This window comes from Chelmon rostratus, chromosome 8 (genome assembly GCF_017976325.1).
Source record: "Chelmon rostratus isolate fCheRos1 chromosome 8, fCheRos1.pri, whole genome shotgun sequence".
NCBI lineage: Eukaryota > Metazoa > Chordata > Actinopteri > Chaetodontiformes > Chaetodontidae > Chelmon > Chelmon rostratus.
In genome coordinates, this window is record NC_055665.1 from 461454 (window position 1) to 479589 (window position 18136).

Below are 18136 nucleotides of genomic sequence, written 5' to 3' on the forward strand. Positions count from 1 at the left end.
CCTTTCCCCCGAACACCAACAGAGCCTCTGAATTTACTCACTGATCCATTTAAAGGTTGACTTTGAGTTTCCAGTAGAAAAAAGAAACTTACCTTTCACCTCAGTTAATATCTGTACTTTTATTTTTATGCCCAGTAAGGCTGTACTTGTATTTCCACTGTGTTTTTTGGTATCTAGTTAGTATTATGGTACTTTGAACTGTTTGTATTAACTGCGTTAGCAGTATTAGTGCTTGGATTGTTAGTCAGTAAATAAGACACAACACATCTGTTTGAGATTCATGGTCCCTCACAAATAAATACCATAAAACTGAGACAGGAATCCAAATGTGAAGATGTTTCCTATTTTATTTCTGAGGAACAGAAGTCTTCTGTACAGCAGCACCGAGACGATCACCTTCAGGCAGACATGTTGAAGTCATGAAAACATCATCTTTCACCTGATGGACACAAATAAAAATAAAGACTAAATACTAATCTGTACAGTTCAAACCAACACAGAAATATCTTCAGGTCCAGGTTCCGGTCACATGGTTCTGTGTTTGAGTCCAAAAATAAAAGAATGTTCCAGAGCTGCTCTCCATCATCTCACAGGAAGCTGTTCAGCAGGAGCGACGCCGCTGCAGCATCTCGTCAGTGATGGCGTCAAAGAAAACATGATATCTGAAGACGTCACACGGCTTTCAGAAAACTGCGATTAACATTTTTCAGTTTTGTAAAGTTTCTTCAACCAAACTATCAACTGACCACGACAGTGACTGGCAGATGAACCGACAACGCCACGAGGAACACCCGCCCACGTCCACGTCGACACCTGGATGTTCCTGTCAGACATGTTGGATCAGTTTGGTCAGAACTACATGTGCAGCGTTTGTTTCATTTTTCCTGATTCGGCTATAAATCTTACATCCACAGGCTGAATGACGGTCCTGAATGTCTCGGCTGACCTACAGAGACGGAAGCTGTTCTTAACTGAACGCGTCCTTTCTTTTCTCAGATGCATTTCTAACTAGCAGTTGTTCATGACTTGTGACGATTGGCTGGTCTGGAGACTTTCCTTCTACACTTGAAGGATGAGAAGGAAATTTAACAAAGCCGGAAAAACACCAAAGACCTTAAGAGTCTTCAGAACCTTCAGATCCTTGGAAATATTGCCATTAATAAGCAGCTGAACTTTGAGTATGATCTTCAAGTTTAAAAAACATGACGTGACAGTTGTTGTCAGCCAATCAGAGTTTGACTGTTTTACATCATGTGTTGAGTTCAAGGCTTCATCTGGAAATTCGGGACAAGCCAAGACAGCTCAGCCCGGCTGGTGTCTGTGAATGTGGCACATGATCAATGTCCCGAACAAGCAGCAGGCAACATGATCATCTATTGAAGTGAAGTGAATGGAAAACCTCCAACTTGTCTCGACAAAGACAAAATCTGTACAATTTTTACACAAACTCAGTTCTTAGCATTAGATGCTGAATTTCATCGTTTCACCTCCGGGATTCTGGTGCAGCATCATGCCCGGGCCTCATCATAAACAACAGTTTATATCAAACACAAACTGTCGTATCTGGGCAAACCTGTGGCAGACTGGAGCGTTGAGTCCACACCATGAAGGTTTGTTTCTGGTTCAGACCCAGCTGAGCTCAACGTACCTCCACTGACTAACTGCCAAAAGTAAGACTTTGTGGATTCTCGGTAAACTAGGATGATGTCGAGCGGTAAGCTACTTCCTTTAGACACCTGTTAAGGACAACTTGCTCAGGTGTTTACGGTCTGTGGACCATGTCTCCATCATCTGTTCAGCTTTCCTCCATCCCCTCATCCTCCCCTCTGTCAGCCTCTACGCCTTCAGTCCTGCTCTTTACCGTTATCTTCCACTCATCACCAACTTCCTCTCCTATCACTATCCTGGTCTCTCGTCTCTCCTTGCCCACCTCCTTCCTGTCCTCCTTTTTGTCCTTTCCTTCCTCCTCACTGTCCTCCCCCAGCTTCTTAATTTCCCCTTTCCTGACCTCCTCTGTCTCCTTCCTGTCTTCCACAGCTTCGATTGTGTCCTTTCCTTCCTTTTCCATGTCCTCCAGCCTACCTCTCTCCTTTGTTTTCTTCCCTTCCTCCTCCATATCCTTCCTGTCCCCCCTCATCTTTTTCCCTGTCTCTTCCCTGTCCTTGTTCACCCCCTTATCATCTTCTTCTTTGTCTTTCTCTTTGTCCTCTCTTTCCTCCATTGTGTCCTCTTTGTCTTCCAGCTCCAACAGCTCAGGAGAAATTTCCTCTAAAGCCTCGGCCCCCAGCAGGGTCTCTGTCAAGGTGCTGAGGAGGTCCAACTGGATCTCCTTCGGTTTCTTACTTATCATCAACGTCCCCTCCTTCCTCATAGCCTCCTCGTCCTCCTCTTTCTGCCATGGCAGAATGCCTGTTAGGTGGAAAGACGTCTTCCAAACCTGTGGGAGTTCGTACAGGTGTGTCAGGGCCTCAACCACCCAATCAACCAGCAGCTGAGCAACATTTGCTTGGAGTCGGTGGGGTGACATCTCTTCCAACTCCTTCGGGTGTCCGGCGGTGAACTCTGCCCAGCGTGACAGCAAGAAGCGCTGCAGAACTGGCTTCACACAAACCTCCAGAGGCTGAAGATGGAAGGAACAGCCTCCAGGAATCACCACTGGGAGAGTACCCGATCCACTGATGGAAGTAAGGAATGAATCTCCTAAGTGTTCCCGGTGTCGGTCCAAGATCAACATTGATTTATTACGCTGAGTTGGACCAGACACATGCGGGAGCCAAACCTTGTTAGTCCAGAGATCCAAGGCCTCTTCTACTAGTAGACTCTCTGGGCCAGCCTCCAAAAGGATGAACTCTGGTAGTGCTATCTCAGCCAGCTGCCTGTTCGCAAGCACAAGGGACGGCAGCATGATACCGTCGGCCAGCACTGTCAGGTACACAGTTACCAGAGGTAAAGACCCAGTGAGTTCCAGGGCATCTGAGCGGCGAAACTTGTCCTGAACCAACCTTAAATCCACAAAAAGGCACAGCTCATCCATCACAGCCACAGTGCTTCCTGACAGCTTGTTGACCTGGATGACTTTCTGAGCAAATTCCCTAAAGGACTTGATCTTGGCCTCAAGGGAAAGTGGCAGAGTGCGAGCCAGCGTGGCTTCCCTGCCAATGCTCCGTACGCCCAGCCGATGCTGCAGCATGAAGCTTACGGCCCAATCGTAGGAGATGCGGAAGGAGTCACTGAAACTTCCCCTCTTCTTCAGCGTGGAGGCTTTGTGGAATAGGTTGCTCTCAGTAATCGGAAGCTGCTGCTCCCGCATGGACAGCACCCAGGCCACCATACGGTCCCCACCATTGTCACTGACCTTCTGTTCCTGTTCAGTTCTCTTCAAACGCTTCTTTGCCTCCCTTACCCAGGCCCGGATAAGCTGCACGTCGGTTGAAAAAACCCTTGAGGCCTGGTGAAGTCCATCACATAGAGCAAACAATGCGATCCTTAACTGACGGGCAGTGAGGAAATCATCACGATCTTTAGAAGCAGACAGGACGGTTGCTGGTTGGGTGTGGCCGTCTGTTGCTGATGGCAGGTGAGACATTGGACGTTTTTCTTCTTTGAGAAACTCTTCCTTAGTATCTTCTGTTTCTTCATCAATATCATCCAGATCATCCAGTCTCTCATCGTCAGAGAAGTCCATGTCCTCCACAGGGGCCATCGCACCATCCACGTTGTCCTGAACCTCATTTACCTCGACTGCTCCACTGCAGCACAGGAAAAGAAATGCTCGTCAACGTTATTGCCAAGATAGAAGCACCGCAGTTCTAAAACATCGTAGACTAAAAATACGTTTCATTCATGAAGCCAAAACACACACTGGACTCATTTTTCATTCAACTATGCAGCTCATCTTGTATAGTCCACATAAATCTTTCAATGACATCAATGACAAAGCTTTAACAACTACACCCAAAAACAAATACGTTCCAAAATTAACAACAGAGAATAAATGTGAGTATATTCAGTGAAATGTTTACCTTATTCTGTCCTTGAGGAATCCAACTTTTGTTGATCCTGTTAAGAGACATCAAACATTCATCTTTAATTGTGGGCCTTGATGCAGGCAGGAAACAGAGAGAGAGGGTATGACATGCAACAAAGGCTGAACCAGCACCGTAACCATTCAGCTACCAAGGTGCTCTGAATTGTGCAGTGTTTAACAGTAATAAACCAACCTCTTAGTTATAGAACTGACCACAACCGTTGAAATTAAGTGCATAAATACTGACCTTTGTTCAGACGTGACAGGCCGTGATACTCCCAGAAGCAGCTCGGCTGTTTACACAGATTAACTTTACAGATGATGCAACCGTACACACTCTCATGGCGGATGTTCTTCAAATTGCAGTTCTTGCACCTCTTGGAGATGCCGCTGATTTTCGCAATCCTGTGTCTTTGTTTAACTGGTTCATCTGCCACCTCCACCCTCATCCCGCGGGAGCTGGCAATCTCCATGACCTCAAAGTATTTCTGAGCACACTTGGCGAGCTGGTTGCCCAAACGCTTCCGGAAGTTAACCTGAGTGAAAAGGCCGTCTTGCACCCAGGGGGGTGGGTTCTCTCTGCGGCTCTCCCGCAGCACGATGAAGGCGTTGACAATGCTAAGGTTGACTAGAAACCAGAAGAGGCTGCGCCAGTGTCGGTCCTGGGGAACTCCTCCCAGTGGGTTGCAGGCCAGCAGTTGCTTGCAGATGTCGACCCCTCGCATGTTCTCCTGCAGAAGGCGGAAGGCCATTGGGCGGTCAATGGGGTCCAGTCCGCCCACTTTGGTCTGAGATCGCCTCCAAACAGTGTCCTGCTCACCTGGAGGCGCATTAGTTGACAGACAGCCCATCTCTTTGGTGTCCCTCCAACGGGTGGCCAGCAGAGGGCCAAACTGTCTCTGTAGGAAGTTCCCAGGTTTCTCCAGCTGGCCCTCATCCCACAGCTGTCTGGGCAGGATGGGGTTGGCTGGAGGGAATGAGCTGGAGGCGTAAATGCCCTGGTCCAGAAGTTTTTGCATGAGTGGAACAGATGTAAGTGAACTAGCCAGGTAAAGATGGTGGTGTTTGTCCTCGAGACCCTTCACAAGCTCTGGCACCACAGTGAAGCCTTCCTCGTGGCCCACCATCTCCCCCACCTGGATGAAGAAGCGGTGGCAGTAGCCAGATTTGGAGTCACAGAGCAGCCATACCTGAGGTTGTGTCTTTGGGTTCCCCTTGGTGTGGCAGTTCTCCTCCTCCAGGCTCGGCAGTAATGCCCTGTCAATGGTCAAGCAGCAGTTTGGCTCGTAGGTATTCCACATAGCTCCGCCCAGGATGTCCAGCATTGGCCTGAAGATGTGCAGCGAGTCACTGGACTTGGTGGTGCCGCGATACTCGTCTGTGATAAAGCTGCCCATGCGAATGTTGGCAGCAATCTGCTTGAAGCGTTTGAAGCTCATGGCACGGTAGAAGGTATAGCTGTTGTCGTAGTGACTCCAGGACCAGTAGTGTGATGGGTCAGGAAGGTTCTGTATCCCCATCAGAATGACCAGGCCAATAAAACCTTTGATCTCATGGGTGGTGACTGGGACCCAGTCTGGGTAGCAGGAGCCCAGGAACTGAGAGGTCTTGGCATGGGCGTTAGTCTCGCTGGCGATCAGCTCCATGAGCGCTGCAGGGAAGAGCAGGTTGAAGAAGTCGATGGCATCGCTGTTCTTCAACAGGCAATGACGAGGCCCACTGCTCTGCGTGAACGGAACGATGGTTGCCTTGGTGCTGTCCATCTCTGGATATTTCCAACAATCTGCTGTCCTCCAGGACGGATCTGACAAGTCCCTGTTCTGGACTGGTTCCTTCCCTTCTGAAGAGTGCTGCTCTTCGCTGTGGCAGAACTGGATGTCGGGTTCAATGTAGACTGAAAAGAAAGGACAAATTAACTTTTTTTTAGCATCCTAAACAATCATTTACGATAATTTCTAGAAACAAGAATGTCAAAATCATAACATATCAAAATATCTGTAGAAACTAATTTGCATATTCAGTAACTTTTAAACACTTGTTTCTCCACAAAACATTTACTTCAATGTCCATGCTACAGGAACCGACCCCCGGGTGGCCGATGTAGGTATCTGTATCTGTACTGATTTTTTTTTTCTGTCATATTGCACCACTGCTGCTTCTCTGCAGCATCAGCAAAATATCTACAGGGGGGCAAAAAAGTATTAGGTCAGGCACCAATTGTGCAAGTTCTCCTACTTAAAAAGATGAGAGAGGCCTGTAATTTTGATCAATGTGACGCCTCTTGTGTCTAACAGACGAGCTCGGTGATTCTCCGACAGCTCTGGAAGCTGGGCGGTTTGGTGGAGGGTCCACAGACTGGAGAGAAAGGATCTGAAGAATAATTGGGTTGTGTAGAACCAGTGAACTGTGAAGTGAATGAATTACAGACTTAGATGTGTGGTCATGGGGTTTGATGCCCCCCCCCCCAAAAAAAATGATGTTATTTCACTATATACTATGGATTTCAGCCCTGCGCTCCTCTCACTGGTTTCTTTTCATTACTAAATGATGTTTTTTTTTTATCATGATTTTTTAAAAAAGAATAAATTAAATAAATAGGATGGGACTTGATTTATATTTTAAATATAGCAGAAGCAGTAAAGTCACTATAATAACTGAATAATGTCTCACTGGGAGCAAATCTAAAATGCCAGGAAGATAAATAATGTAATTGACATCCTGATACTGAGTGAGATACTGCTCGATAGAATCCTGCAGGAAAGGTCGCAGTTACAAGAGCAGTTTGTGCAGAGGGAGAAAAAGCTGAAGGAGGACTGGGAGAAGGAGAGACTGCAACTGGAGGAGGATTACGAAGGGATGCTCCAGGAAAGGCTTAACGAAGAGAGGGAGAAGTTTGAGCTCTGCGGAGCTGAACTTTACACAACGATTCTCCTCTATCCTGATGTGTAAGTAAATACATTAATCCAGATACGACACCCTCCCTCTGCTGTTTACACGTCCTTTATTTTTCCTTGGCTTCATGCCATCAGGGAGCGAGTGCACACTCTCAACCTTCAGTCAGGTCAGGTTTGTTGACTTTGGCTCCGGGTGAAGCCAGAAGCTGGAGCTGCCTGAGCTGTGGAGCAACAAACCTCCGGACCCCCGAGGGAAAGCCGGATTTCAGACTCTGAGACTGTTTACACGAGACGTGTCCAGACAACAGCGAAGTGAACTCAGTTCAACATGACGTCGTACCTGCAGATGGTTTTACAGCCTTTATCTTTGCTGTTTCCTTTGTCCTTGACTTTAATCAATGAGACAAGATCAGCTCCACTTAGCGCAGCGGGTCGGGTCTAACTTCAGCGACCGGTTTAAATATTTACTTTGAAACTTTGACGACAGAAACAAACCAGAGTGAGTTTCATGTTTGTTTTCACGGAGCTGAAGTTCTGTGTCAGACCTGCAGCTGCAGCTACGAAATCATTTCACATGAGATGTAACCTCACTATTACGACTAATCACCAGACCCCATCTCATGATTACACAAAATAACTATGTAGCGACATGCTAACAACTGGGTGAAAGTTAGTTTGTTGCTGTTAGCCTGTTTAACACGTCTGTGATGGAAACATGTTGGTGTTTAGCTGACTGATGGCGTGTTTGAGAGCTTCGTTGGTATGCAAAGATGCTAACTTGATGCTACAAACCAAAACGTGACACAGAAAAGTCTTTTGATTAGGGCTGTTTTCATTTTAAGCCTCTATGGAAGTTTTCCAATGAAAGTCGTCACAAAAAAAATCCTCAATTAGAATAAAGTTTAATTAAATGAGTCTTTCTTTAAATGAATCAACTTGAACTTTGTGTTAGAGCTGTGATACAGCCCCCCCTCTCTCTGTCTGTAGTCACTACTGTAGTTTATCTCAATGTCCTGCCCACAGCAGGTTTGATGCTGTTAGCTCGGCTAGCTCAGCTAGCATTAGCACTGTTGTTATAAGAAGCCTGTTCTGCTCTGGGATCCTCGACGGTGTGTGTGCGTGTTTGTTACTGCAGTCTGGTAACTATGGTAACGATGGAGCTACGTGTGTGAAAGAAACAGTCAAACTGCAGGAGTTCATTTGTTTAGCAGCATTGTCTAACTTCGATTAGCACCCCGTGGCTAGCTAGCTCAGAGCTGCAACGTTAGCAGCCTGCTGGGGGCCGAGGCTCATACAGATCAGATTCATGTGTGCTGTTTTTATTGTAGACGTGCTCATTGTGGTGGTATTTAGGGTAGAAGTGCAGCTAACTAGAAGCTAAAAACACCTGCAGAGCTGACAGGAAGCCCAGCGAGCGGCGCCTGCTCAGCCTGTGTGAGCTGACCAATCAGAGCAGCCTGGGCCATTCAGGAGGATTAAAACAGAGCTAACCCCTAACCCTAACCCTGCTGATGGACAGCAGGAGACAAATAAAGCTTTTTGAACATTAACATGTTCTAAGTTATTCTGGTTGACTCCTAAAATAAAAGCATGAACATGAAAATAATTTAACAGTGAGTCTCATCATTTCTCTCACACTGAACACACTCAGATAAAACACGTCTGTCTGTGTCAACAATCGACTGATCTGCGAAATAAAGTGCTGCAGTAGACTCTCACGTGGTGTTAACCCTTCAGTGTGTGTGTGTGTGTGTGTGTGTGTGTGTGTGTGTGTGCTGAAGTCTTACCCCTGGGGCGACAGGTGGCGCTGTGGTGCTCTGGGTTCATCAGCAGGTGATCGGCCATCTGATCCGCAGTCCGAGGACTGAAGTCACAGTGAGAGCAGCGCAGCAGGAACACACTGGGGGAGGAAACAGAGTGAAGATCCTGAACCTTCGGATGATTTCAGAGAATCGTCACGGCGACGGGTCGACACGGCGGGTTAACAACAACAGAACAATAAAACAGCACAACAACAGATTTGTTGTTTTTCCAAGTGAAAGTTTCCTGGTGCCAAAACAAGTCTGTGAATCAACTAGAGTACAGACAAATTAATTAATGACCAAAGGTCAGACACTGCACACTCATAAACACTGAAGTAAAACACAGAATGAAAAGTACCTCAAGTTTGTATCAGAGTATAAAACTATTGACTGAGTGTCTTTGCAGCAGTGGTTCAGTGAGTGAGAGCTGCTGAGCAGCAGGTCAGAGGTCAGTCTCACCATGGAGGAGGACGTCTGTGCAGAGGGACAGCTTTGTCCTTGGACCGTGGCACGTGGTGTCTGCAACGAACGACAAACAACAACTGATCATAACCATTGATCACACACCTGACCTGCTGCCTCATGACTGACGATTACTTTACACAGGACTGTGAGACTGGAGGACTGAGAGTGTCCCTGCAGTACTGTGGGCGTCCCTGCAGTACTGTGAGTGTCCCTGCAGTACTGTGGGCGTCCCTGCAGTACTGTGAGTGTCCCTGCAGCACTGTGGGTGTCCCTGCAATACTGTGAGTGTCCCTGCAGCACTGTGGGTGTCCCTGCAGTACTGTGGGTGTCCCTGCAGCACTGTGAGTGTCCCTGCAGTACTGTGGGTGTCCCTGCAGCACTGTGAGTGTCCCTGCTTTACTGTGGGCGTCCCTGCAGCACTGTGGGCGTCCCTGCAGTGCTGTGAGTGTCCCTGCAGTGCTGTGGGCGTCCCTGCAGCACTGTGAGTGTCCCTGCTTTACTGTGGGCGTCCCTGCAGCACTGTGGGCGTCCCTGCAGTGCTGTGAGTGTCCCTGCAGTACTGTGGGTGTCCCTGCAGCACTGTGGGTGTCCCTGCAGTACTTACTGGATCATGTGGGCAGCATAGGCTCTGGAGCAGCAGCTGCTGTATGGACACAGCAGACAGTGGACATGGGTGGGGTAGTGAGCTGAGAAGTCGGAGGCATCGGTCCCACACTCCAGACACACCAACCGGTCTCCATCATAGGAGGAACTCCTGCAGGACGAGCACAGGAAGTATTTACCATCAAGTGTCAACTCAGAGACAACGTCTTCTTCTTTAAACTGAGGACGATGTCCAACATTTTTAGGACACTGCCGGTTGTTCAGCTCTACTCAGAGTTTCACATCCAGAGTTACAGTCTACAGTCCGGCTCACAGCCCTCTGAGGCTGGACGTAGACACCAGGCTGATGTCTTTAGTTAGTTTAGTTAGTATTGGACACATTAACATGTTGACCTGATGATGGCGCTATATGAAAAGTCCTCCATAATATCTTCCAGTAGCTGAAAAGAACTACAGACGTGTCAACCAGTGAAAACTGGCTGACAGTCACATCTCAGTGAAGTCTGTTATTAACTACACTCGACCAACCAGTCCAAGTCCATGACAACACAGGAACTAATTCATTCGATCTGAACCATGTGACCACGGGGCCGGCATCCCGGAACCACCGCGCAGTAAGGCGGGGGTTTTCCTGCTCGTCCTGTTTCAGCACCACCCTTCTGAGCGAGGCGACCTCTCCTCTGGCGCCATCCTCTGGAGAAACCTTACTTTTTTTCAGTCTGACCTGTTGGCGTGGCCCCCGCGGCCGACCGGCCTCTTCGTCGGTGATCGAGGCGATCTGGTGAGCGCCGAGCTCCTCTGGATCGGACACGTCTGCTGCTCTGTTTTGATGTTGATTGGCTGGATGAGGGAGGAGGGGCCGTGGAGCAGCCGGCTCCCCGCTGATGTCATCTGCGTCCTGATCTTCCCGTAGGTCCTGATAGTCACCTGGAGACACACGGATCAATACTGAGAACCAACAGAACGTCAACGCTGACGTGGCAGAAATATGAAAAGCAGCTGCAGAAGATGAAGGTGAGTCGACCGCTGAAGGGCAGACAGCGAGCTGACCTTTGACCCTGGCGGCAGTCCTTCCAGCTGAGCAGGTCGACGGAAGCAGCGATGGTTCTCCAGTTTATGCTGCATCTTATCTTTGAGGAAGACAAACTGAAGACGACACCTGTTGCAGTGAAAGGCCTGATTGATCTGAGACAGACAGAGACGGACAGAGCGAAGACAAAGGACAGAGAAACAGAGAAACAGAGGAGCGTTTACGGGTCACTCACATCAGGAATGAAACGGTGTGTCGACTCCAATGGACACGTGACTGGCCGTTATAATGACATACACCATGAAAAATGACTGAGGAAGAGAACACAGAGACCAGGCTGCAGGTAACCGAGGCCACGTCATGTGACGGGGGTGTTACTGACGTGGGTCTGCTGTGGTGAACAGGTCATCTTGGAAAGCTCTCTGTGTGTTCTGTATGAACGAGGACGACTGTGACTTCGTTACTGAGGTTGGAATAGAGATAAAAAAGGAATATAGGCATGGACACAGGAAGTAGAGGTGCTGAGGGGGCTGCAGGACCCCCTAAAACCAGCTCTTATAAAAACCACCGACTGATAAAAAGGTGTGAAGCAGACTCAGAGACTGAGTCGACGTGGACGAGTGTGGACGTGATGTAAACACTGAAGCCTGATGTTCTTCTACAGTTCTGGTTCTTCAGTGAAGTGACCTGCAGACCGGAGTCTCTGATCCACGTCCAGGCTTTGCTTGTCTCCTCTATGAGACGTCTGGATCCTCACTGAGCTGCATCATTAGAGACTATGACAGCCTGCTCGTGGGTCACATGATCTGTTCTCCTCTTCATCAGCATCAGTTCAGGTTCATGTCTGGACTGTAAAACCTTCTCAGGTGAGTCTGACTGAACATGTCATCAGTGTCATGTTTCAACCATGAGGGATTAACTCATCACCTGGCTGAAACCAGCCTCTGTTATGGTCACATGCTGATGAAGATCTGATGATGAGTCTGATCATTAAACAGCTTCAGAACCAGAACTCAGGAACACCTTGAACTGTGGACGTGTCGTGTGTGTCGACTGGCCTATCAGAGACCATCAGACAGGTGTGTGCGGTTACCTGGTGCCGCAGCAGGTGCTGCTGGTAGCTGGCGGGGTTTCTGGTCACCTTCAGGCAGAAAACACACAGCAGGAAGCAAGAGTCTCTGTGGAAGCTGGCAAAGTGCTGGAGGACGTCCGAATAGAAGGACGAGCGATACGAACACACCTGCAAGTCACACCTGAGTTAATGAGGGCTGAGGACAAACACTGAGCCAGGTCAGAGGTCAGAGGTCAGACTCACCTGGCAAATGTAGGGCATCTCTCCTGGTTTGTGGTTGGACTTCATGTGGTTCAAGAAGGCCGGCTCATTCTCAAATGCCCACTCACATATACGACACATACCTGAGAGAGAGAGAGGCAGGTAAGTCCAAAGTCAAGTACTCAAGACAAGTGAGTCCTGATGTAGGTCCCAGAGCAAGTTTAAATAAAAACAGTACGTCCATGTCAGGAACAGGAGCACACACAGTTCTGTATTTTCAGGTGTGGTTCTTACAGGAGGACAGGACGGGACCATGCACCTGCTCCTGGTGGCTCTGCAGCTGAGCTGGAGACGAGAACTGTCTGTAACAGAACTTACAGCACCTCCTCTCATCACCTCCTCCTCCTCCCCCTCCTCCAATCAGCTCTGAGTGCTGGAGCATGTGCTGCATCAACCTGAAGACACACACAGGTGAACATACTGACCACAGCACATACAGTTAACGATCCAGGTGTGTTCAGGCGACCCACCTCAGGTTGTTCTCGGCGAGGTGCGAGCAGATCTGGCAGGTAAAAGTGGAGGTTTTGATCCCCAGCGGTTGTGGCTTCCTCAGACTCAGGTCACCTTCAAACGTCCCGTAGTAGAACTCCTCAACACTCATCACCACCCTCGGGGGGTCGGAGGTCGCCACTGAGGTCACACTAGGCGTCATGATGAGAGACGGGGCGGAGCCGGGAGCTGCCGGAGCAGGCGACATAGAAACGCAGACAGTGGTAACCATGGTGACACAGTGTTTGTGTTGTTTGAGTTTGATGTTGTGTTTCACTCTTCAGCTGCTGCAGGTGAGCGCCGAGGTTCAAACCAGCTGTCGTCACGGCAACTCAGCACTTCCTGCTCCTCCTTCACAATAAAAGCCCAGCAGCTCATCATCAGGTCTGCAGCTAAAACGCCTCTGTGTCTGATCTGCTTAATCACCTCAGACGAAATACAAACAGGAGTCCTCAAGGGGACCTCCAGTTCCTGGTTGGTCCAGTTCCTAGCCCTCTTAAAGTCCCTGAAGCCGACCTGCCACCGTACCAGTGACGAAGTCCTTCATTTATGTTCATTCTATTCTTACTTTTGTCTTTTTATTGAACAGTAATCCAGAGGAATCAATAAAAACTATCAATAGGACACTATTGTCAGAAAGAAATCAAAGCATCAGTATTGATACCAGTATTGATAATATTGATAACTGTTAGACTCATACCACTGCTGAAGATTCTGGTGACTCCATTGGCCGAGCCAGACGGAAGGGCAGGGGAACCTGCCAGCTTCAGGGAGTTGGCTCCACCCACCTGGGTCACCTGAAGGTTAACTGGAAAAAACAGATCGATCAATTAATCAATCAATCCATCTGATCAGTTCTGATTAGACGTCCCTGTCCAGTGTGACTGACCGGGTCCTGGTGTGCCGGTGCGGATGGTTAGCGTGGCAGGCAGCTGCATGGCGGTGAAGGTGGAGCCGGGCTGGGCGGGGCCTCGTGAGGGGTTGGAGCCCGGTCTAGTCTGGACCGCCTGGCCCTGGGGGAGGACGGGGGACACGCCCACACTTGGCCTGACCAACTGACCCAAGGATGGGGCTGCGGGGGACAGGAAACAGCAGCGACGACCAACAAGATCAGCTGGGATCAATAATCAGATGATATTTGTTATTGATTGATGTTTGACGGGTCGAGGTGTCCTACACTGGATCAGAGTGAGCGGCTGGACCGTCTGCCCGGGCTGCAGGTTCAGCAGCAGAGGAGCGCCGTGGTTCATGACCGTCTGTACCGGGAAACCCTGCGTGGTAAACACATGACGTCACAGTGACATCACAGCGATGTCACAGAACAGAAAGGTGGGGGCTTTGCTCGAGGTGAGGTGACTAAACGAAAAGGAAAACGTCTCTGTGGTCTTTTTTTAATGTTGCAGACTTCAACCATCAAATCCAAACCAGGAGCCATGAAAGGATCCAGAACATCGAGGGTACACATGTCCCTCAGAGGGTTTGGACGGACGCTTGAACTGGACCTCACACTCCTGATACTGAACCTACAGGATCTGGGTCTGGAGTGTTCAGGAAGCCCACCCTCGTGTAACCCCGACTCCTCGTCACCTTTTTAATTTACCCGTGGAAACTATCCTGATCCAGGTCTTGATCCGCTGGTCCTGGTCCGCCGGTCCTGAGCTCTCGGCTCAGCTCGGCACTGTGGAGACTTCATGTGTCCTGAGGCTCTTTGTGTTGTTACGCAGTGAAACGTCTGTAAACTCTTCAGTTTGACTCAGTCGGCCATGAAAGAGGTTTTAGTCTTCATCCAACAGATGGACGTAGTCAACTATCCGAGGTCCACCTCGGGGAGAGCGACCCCAGGTTGGCCACACACCAAATCACTCAGAGAGCGCAGACGTGGGTCTGAGCGCTGATCCACCTGTACAACCCCCCCCCCCGTTCACACACACAGACTCGACAGGTATCCTCTGACAGTGACAACCTGGAGACGACCAATCAGCCGTCTGTCTTCTGCTCTGCTCTATAACAGAACTACAAACAAGATGGAGGAAAGCTGAACATCACCGACAGACTCCAGAACTTCACTGAGCTACGAGGACAGTGTGTGGAAACGCATCACTCAGGAACTGAACCGGATGTTGTTTGTTACTATAGCAACAATGGATGAAATTAACTGACCAATAGGAGCCGAGTCTGTATGTGTGAACGCAGCGAGCATCTCACCGCGCACAGAAGCAAACAAACAGGAAATGTGAGCAGCAGAGGGTGTGTTTGTTTTCAGTACCTGTGTGGTGAGGAGGATGGGGGGGGCGCTGCCTACCCCGGGGGCTGCTGGGAGGAGGAACGTTCCACCTGCTGTCTGTGTCAGGATGAGGGGCGGGGCCTGAGCCATCAGGGGCGGGGCTGCTGCTGCAGGTGTGGAGGGGGCAGGAAGGTGGGAGACAGAGGAGGAGGTGATGATGGAGGGTGGAGGAGGAAGAGGAGGAGGCATCACAGAGGAGGAGACGATCTGTGCAGGAGAAGAAGCTGAGAGAAAAAAACAGGACTGAAATCAAAAAGAACATTTTTGTTTTCAGCATTTTGAATTAAAATGTGATAAAAAAAACAAAACATCAGTAAAGATTTGGACCGATGTTCAACACCCCCCCCCGTCTCTGTATTGAGAATGTTCTTCCTACACCTCTAAACCCACGTCAGATGTTACCTGCTGATTCCTGAATCTACATCTGATCAACTGGACCAAGAATTAAACTGAAAACACTGAAACTATCCAAACCACGAGGCTCAAACGTCCAAATCTAAGACATCATTTAGGGGGGGCACAGCTGAACCCTTATGTGACAGGCCCTGACAGACGCTGCTTGTCCTCGACATCCCAAGTCAAATTCAGATGGGTGAAAGGACTAAAAACTAAAAACCTGGAGATTATTTGGATTACCTGAAGCTATTTCAGCAATAACCAACGTTGGATTGATGAAGGATTTCGTGCCCCCCCACATGGATGCAGGTTTTAGAAAATGTTCAGAACGTGAACTCAATAACCTGCACCAACTCCAGGAAAAAGGCAGCTTTAAATCATTTCAACAGTTTAGAGGATTTCAGCTTCCCAACATGATAAAAATACAAATAAGAAACTGGGATAAGAGACTTCTATGTCATTTTTACAGACTATAATAAACGAAAGATAAAAGAAAGACGGGAAACTGAATTAAATGCAGATTATCACAAGCCAGGTGGGGAAGAAGGATGCACCGAAGCACCCGATGGAAGATGGAAGGTAATGATGAAATGTTTCTGAACACCAGAAATGGTCAGTAAAATAATCTCAGTGCGGTCGGTGTTGGAGAAAATGTGGTAAACAAACTGGCAACCATACCCACATACTGGGCCTGTTCTGAATTCAAACACTCAAGTGTTTGATGCCCTTAAAGAAGGATTTCATCAACATTTCATAAGAGGGCACTGAAGGGCCAGTTAAAAAAGACTAACAGCAGCAATTAAAGCATCACAATGACGCGGTAAAGACCTGACACCGATGCCTGGGAAGGCATGGGAATATGCTGAAGGAAGGGTGGAGCCTGTTCTGGCTATTTCAATACAGTGAGGAGACGTAAATCTTTTACTATTACGATCATTTTGATTTGTTTATGTATTCAGTACCTTCGTTAGAGTCTAATCAGCACAAGCGAGAACTGAAACACAATGTTCTTTAATGTTGTGGTGTTAGCTATGAATCACAGAGAGCTGAAGAAAAATCTGACAAAACAAAACCGTGTTTTCTGAGTTTAAACTCCTGCTGCTGCGTTCGAGACGGTCTGAGAGGAAACTCTCGGTGGTTCAGGATGTCAACACACACACGGGGTTAAAGGTCTCTCAGGCTGAAAGACAGCATCATGAGCTGCATGTTGATGAATTTCATTTAGTACCAGTATCTTATCAGTAGCTCCTCACACATACCTGTTGGACCAGGTGGTGTGATGGGTGGAGGAGTCTGGGGAGGCGGAGTCTCAGAGGCTGGAAGAGGAGACAGAGAATCCTCCACTTGACAGACAGACAGAGAGACAGACAGGTATTATTCCACGGGAAAGTGTGTGTGTGTGTGTGTTTGTCGGGGGGGGGGTCTCTCACCTGGCTCGTAGTAGTTGTCACTGAAGTCCATCTCGTCTTCCTCCACGCTGTCGTCCACCTGTTGCCATGGCTCCAGCTCCTCCTCCTCACACTCCATAAACAACTCTGTCTCCATGTTGCTATAGAAACCATAAAAAGATGTCATCGTCACAGTGATATCTGAATGACCTCTGACTCCACCCGTCGTCATCATCATCATCATCATCCTCAGAAAGCACGACAAAACTCTACCAGGCTGAGAAACTGCTAGTTCTGTTGAGAATTTATTCTTGAACTTGGAAACAGCAGCTGACCATAACGTCCCTTTAGTTCTGGAGCTGTCAATCATATCACATGAACTTCATTCAAAGATGGAGCTGCACAGTGATCATGGTCACTTTAAAGGTGTTCATTTGCAGGTTTGAGAACATCTCAGCACATAAAAGCCAACACAGCATTTACACCAACTACACTTCTGGATTTACATTTTCAAACACAACAAGTCACAAACAGGAAGTGATGCAAAGATTTGTCTCTGTAAACAAAGAAACCCGTCTGACAGGCGGAAACTACCTACACATTTTCACAACTTGAACATTTTCTGTTTTAAAAAGTACTTTAAAAGGTTGGTAATGAGCAATGTCTTTTTTATTATCATAAAAGCCATTGATATAAACAGTGTAGTGACATTTTAGCACCAGAAACGTCTGTTGTCGTGCTTCTCTGTGCGCGTCTGTTCCTGTTATTGTTTAAATAAAGTTATATGAAGAAACGCGGCAGTGAGCTCAGTCAACAGTCGATGTGTAATGTCACGCTGCGGCCGCAGGGGGCGCTCAGCTTCGTCTCCGGGTTCCTTGTTTCTTCCCCAGGACCAGCGTCCCTGTCCTGGCAGGGGCAAACTTTCAGTCCGGGCGGGTAAGGATAACATTACAGTGTCCCGCGAGCCAGTCTACGCTGCACCCGGGTCTCAGTGAACACTGAACCGGGCTGAAAACCCGGTTCTGCCACAGCCGCGCGCACCATCAGCCGCGGTGCGCGTGGATAACAGCTACTGAGAGCCCGCACCGCCCCGCCGGCAGCACTTACACACCAAGCGCTTCCTCAATGTAGCAGCAAGGCCAGCGGAACTGGTCTGCAAGTTAACCTGAGCCGGACCAGGCCGAGTCGTACTAGTCTTACCTGCTCTGGAGCTGCGGAGCGGGGCAGCAGAGCACGGACGGGTTCGTACGGTTCTTCTCCAGGCGCGCGTGGGGCGGGCCTTCCTCCTGCTGGCGGTGTCAGAGCTGCAGATTGGCTCACGATGTTGTTACGTCACTTCCTTCTTTCGCAGCGCTGTATCTCATTGGTCGGTGTAAATTCTTCTGGCGGAACTGAAGTCCATCCAGCCGCAGAGAGCTGCGGGTT

General features: G+C 48.7%; 1 protein-coding gene across 1 annotated transcript; it reads right to left on the bottom strand.

The window, feature by feature from the left end:
- Nucleotides 1-329: 329 nt before the first annotated feature.
- On the bottom strand, nt 330-18016 carry pogzb (pogo transposable element derived with ZNF domain b). Its single transcript, XM_041941564.1, has 18 exons — nt 17912-18016; nt 16583-16872; nt 14910-15151; nt 13821-13914; nt 13533-13715; nt 13344-13451; nt 12625-12832; nt 12389-12549; nt 12137-12237; nt 11915-12061; nt 10842-10976; nt 10516-10718; nt 9793-9942; nt 9183-9242; nt 8709-8821; nt 4275-5921; nt 4023-4059; nt 330-3749 (listed from the first exon to the last, which is right to left on the bottom strand). The coding sequence occupies exons 3-18, from the start codon at nt 15114-15116 to the stop codon at nt 1796-1798; spliced, it is 5508 nt and encodes a 1835-aa protein (XP_041797498.1). The 5' UTR covers nt 15117-15151; nt 16583-16872; nt 17912-18016; the 3' UTR covers nt 330-1795.
- Nucleotides 18017-18136: the final 120 nt, after the last annotated feature.

Excerpts from the sequence above, each read along its gene's own strand:
- pogzb (XM_041941564.1), bottom strand. The coding sequence starts at position 15,116 with ATGCCTCCTCCTCTTCCTCCTCCACCCTCCATCATCACCTCCTCCTCT. Across the intron at positions 12,833-13,343 it reads CACCAGAATCTTCAGCAGTG|CTCCCGGCTCCGCCCCGTCT; the intron begins GTATGAGTCTAA and ends CTGCTCCGGCAG. Across the intron at positions 8,822-9,182 it reads CACAGACGTCCTCCTCCATG|TGTGTTCCTGCTGCGCTGCT; the intron begins GTGAGACTGACC and ends TTCCTCCCCCAG.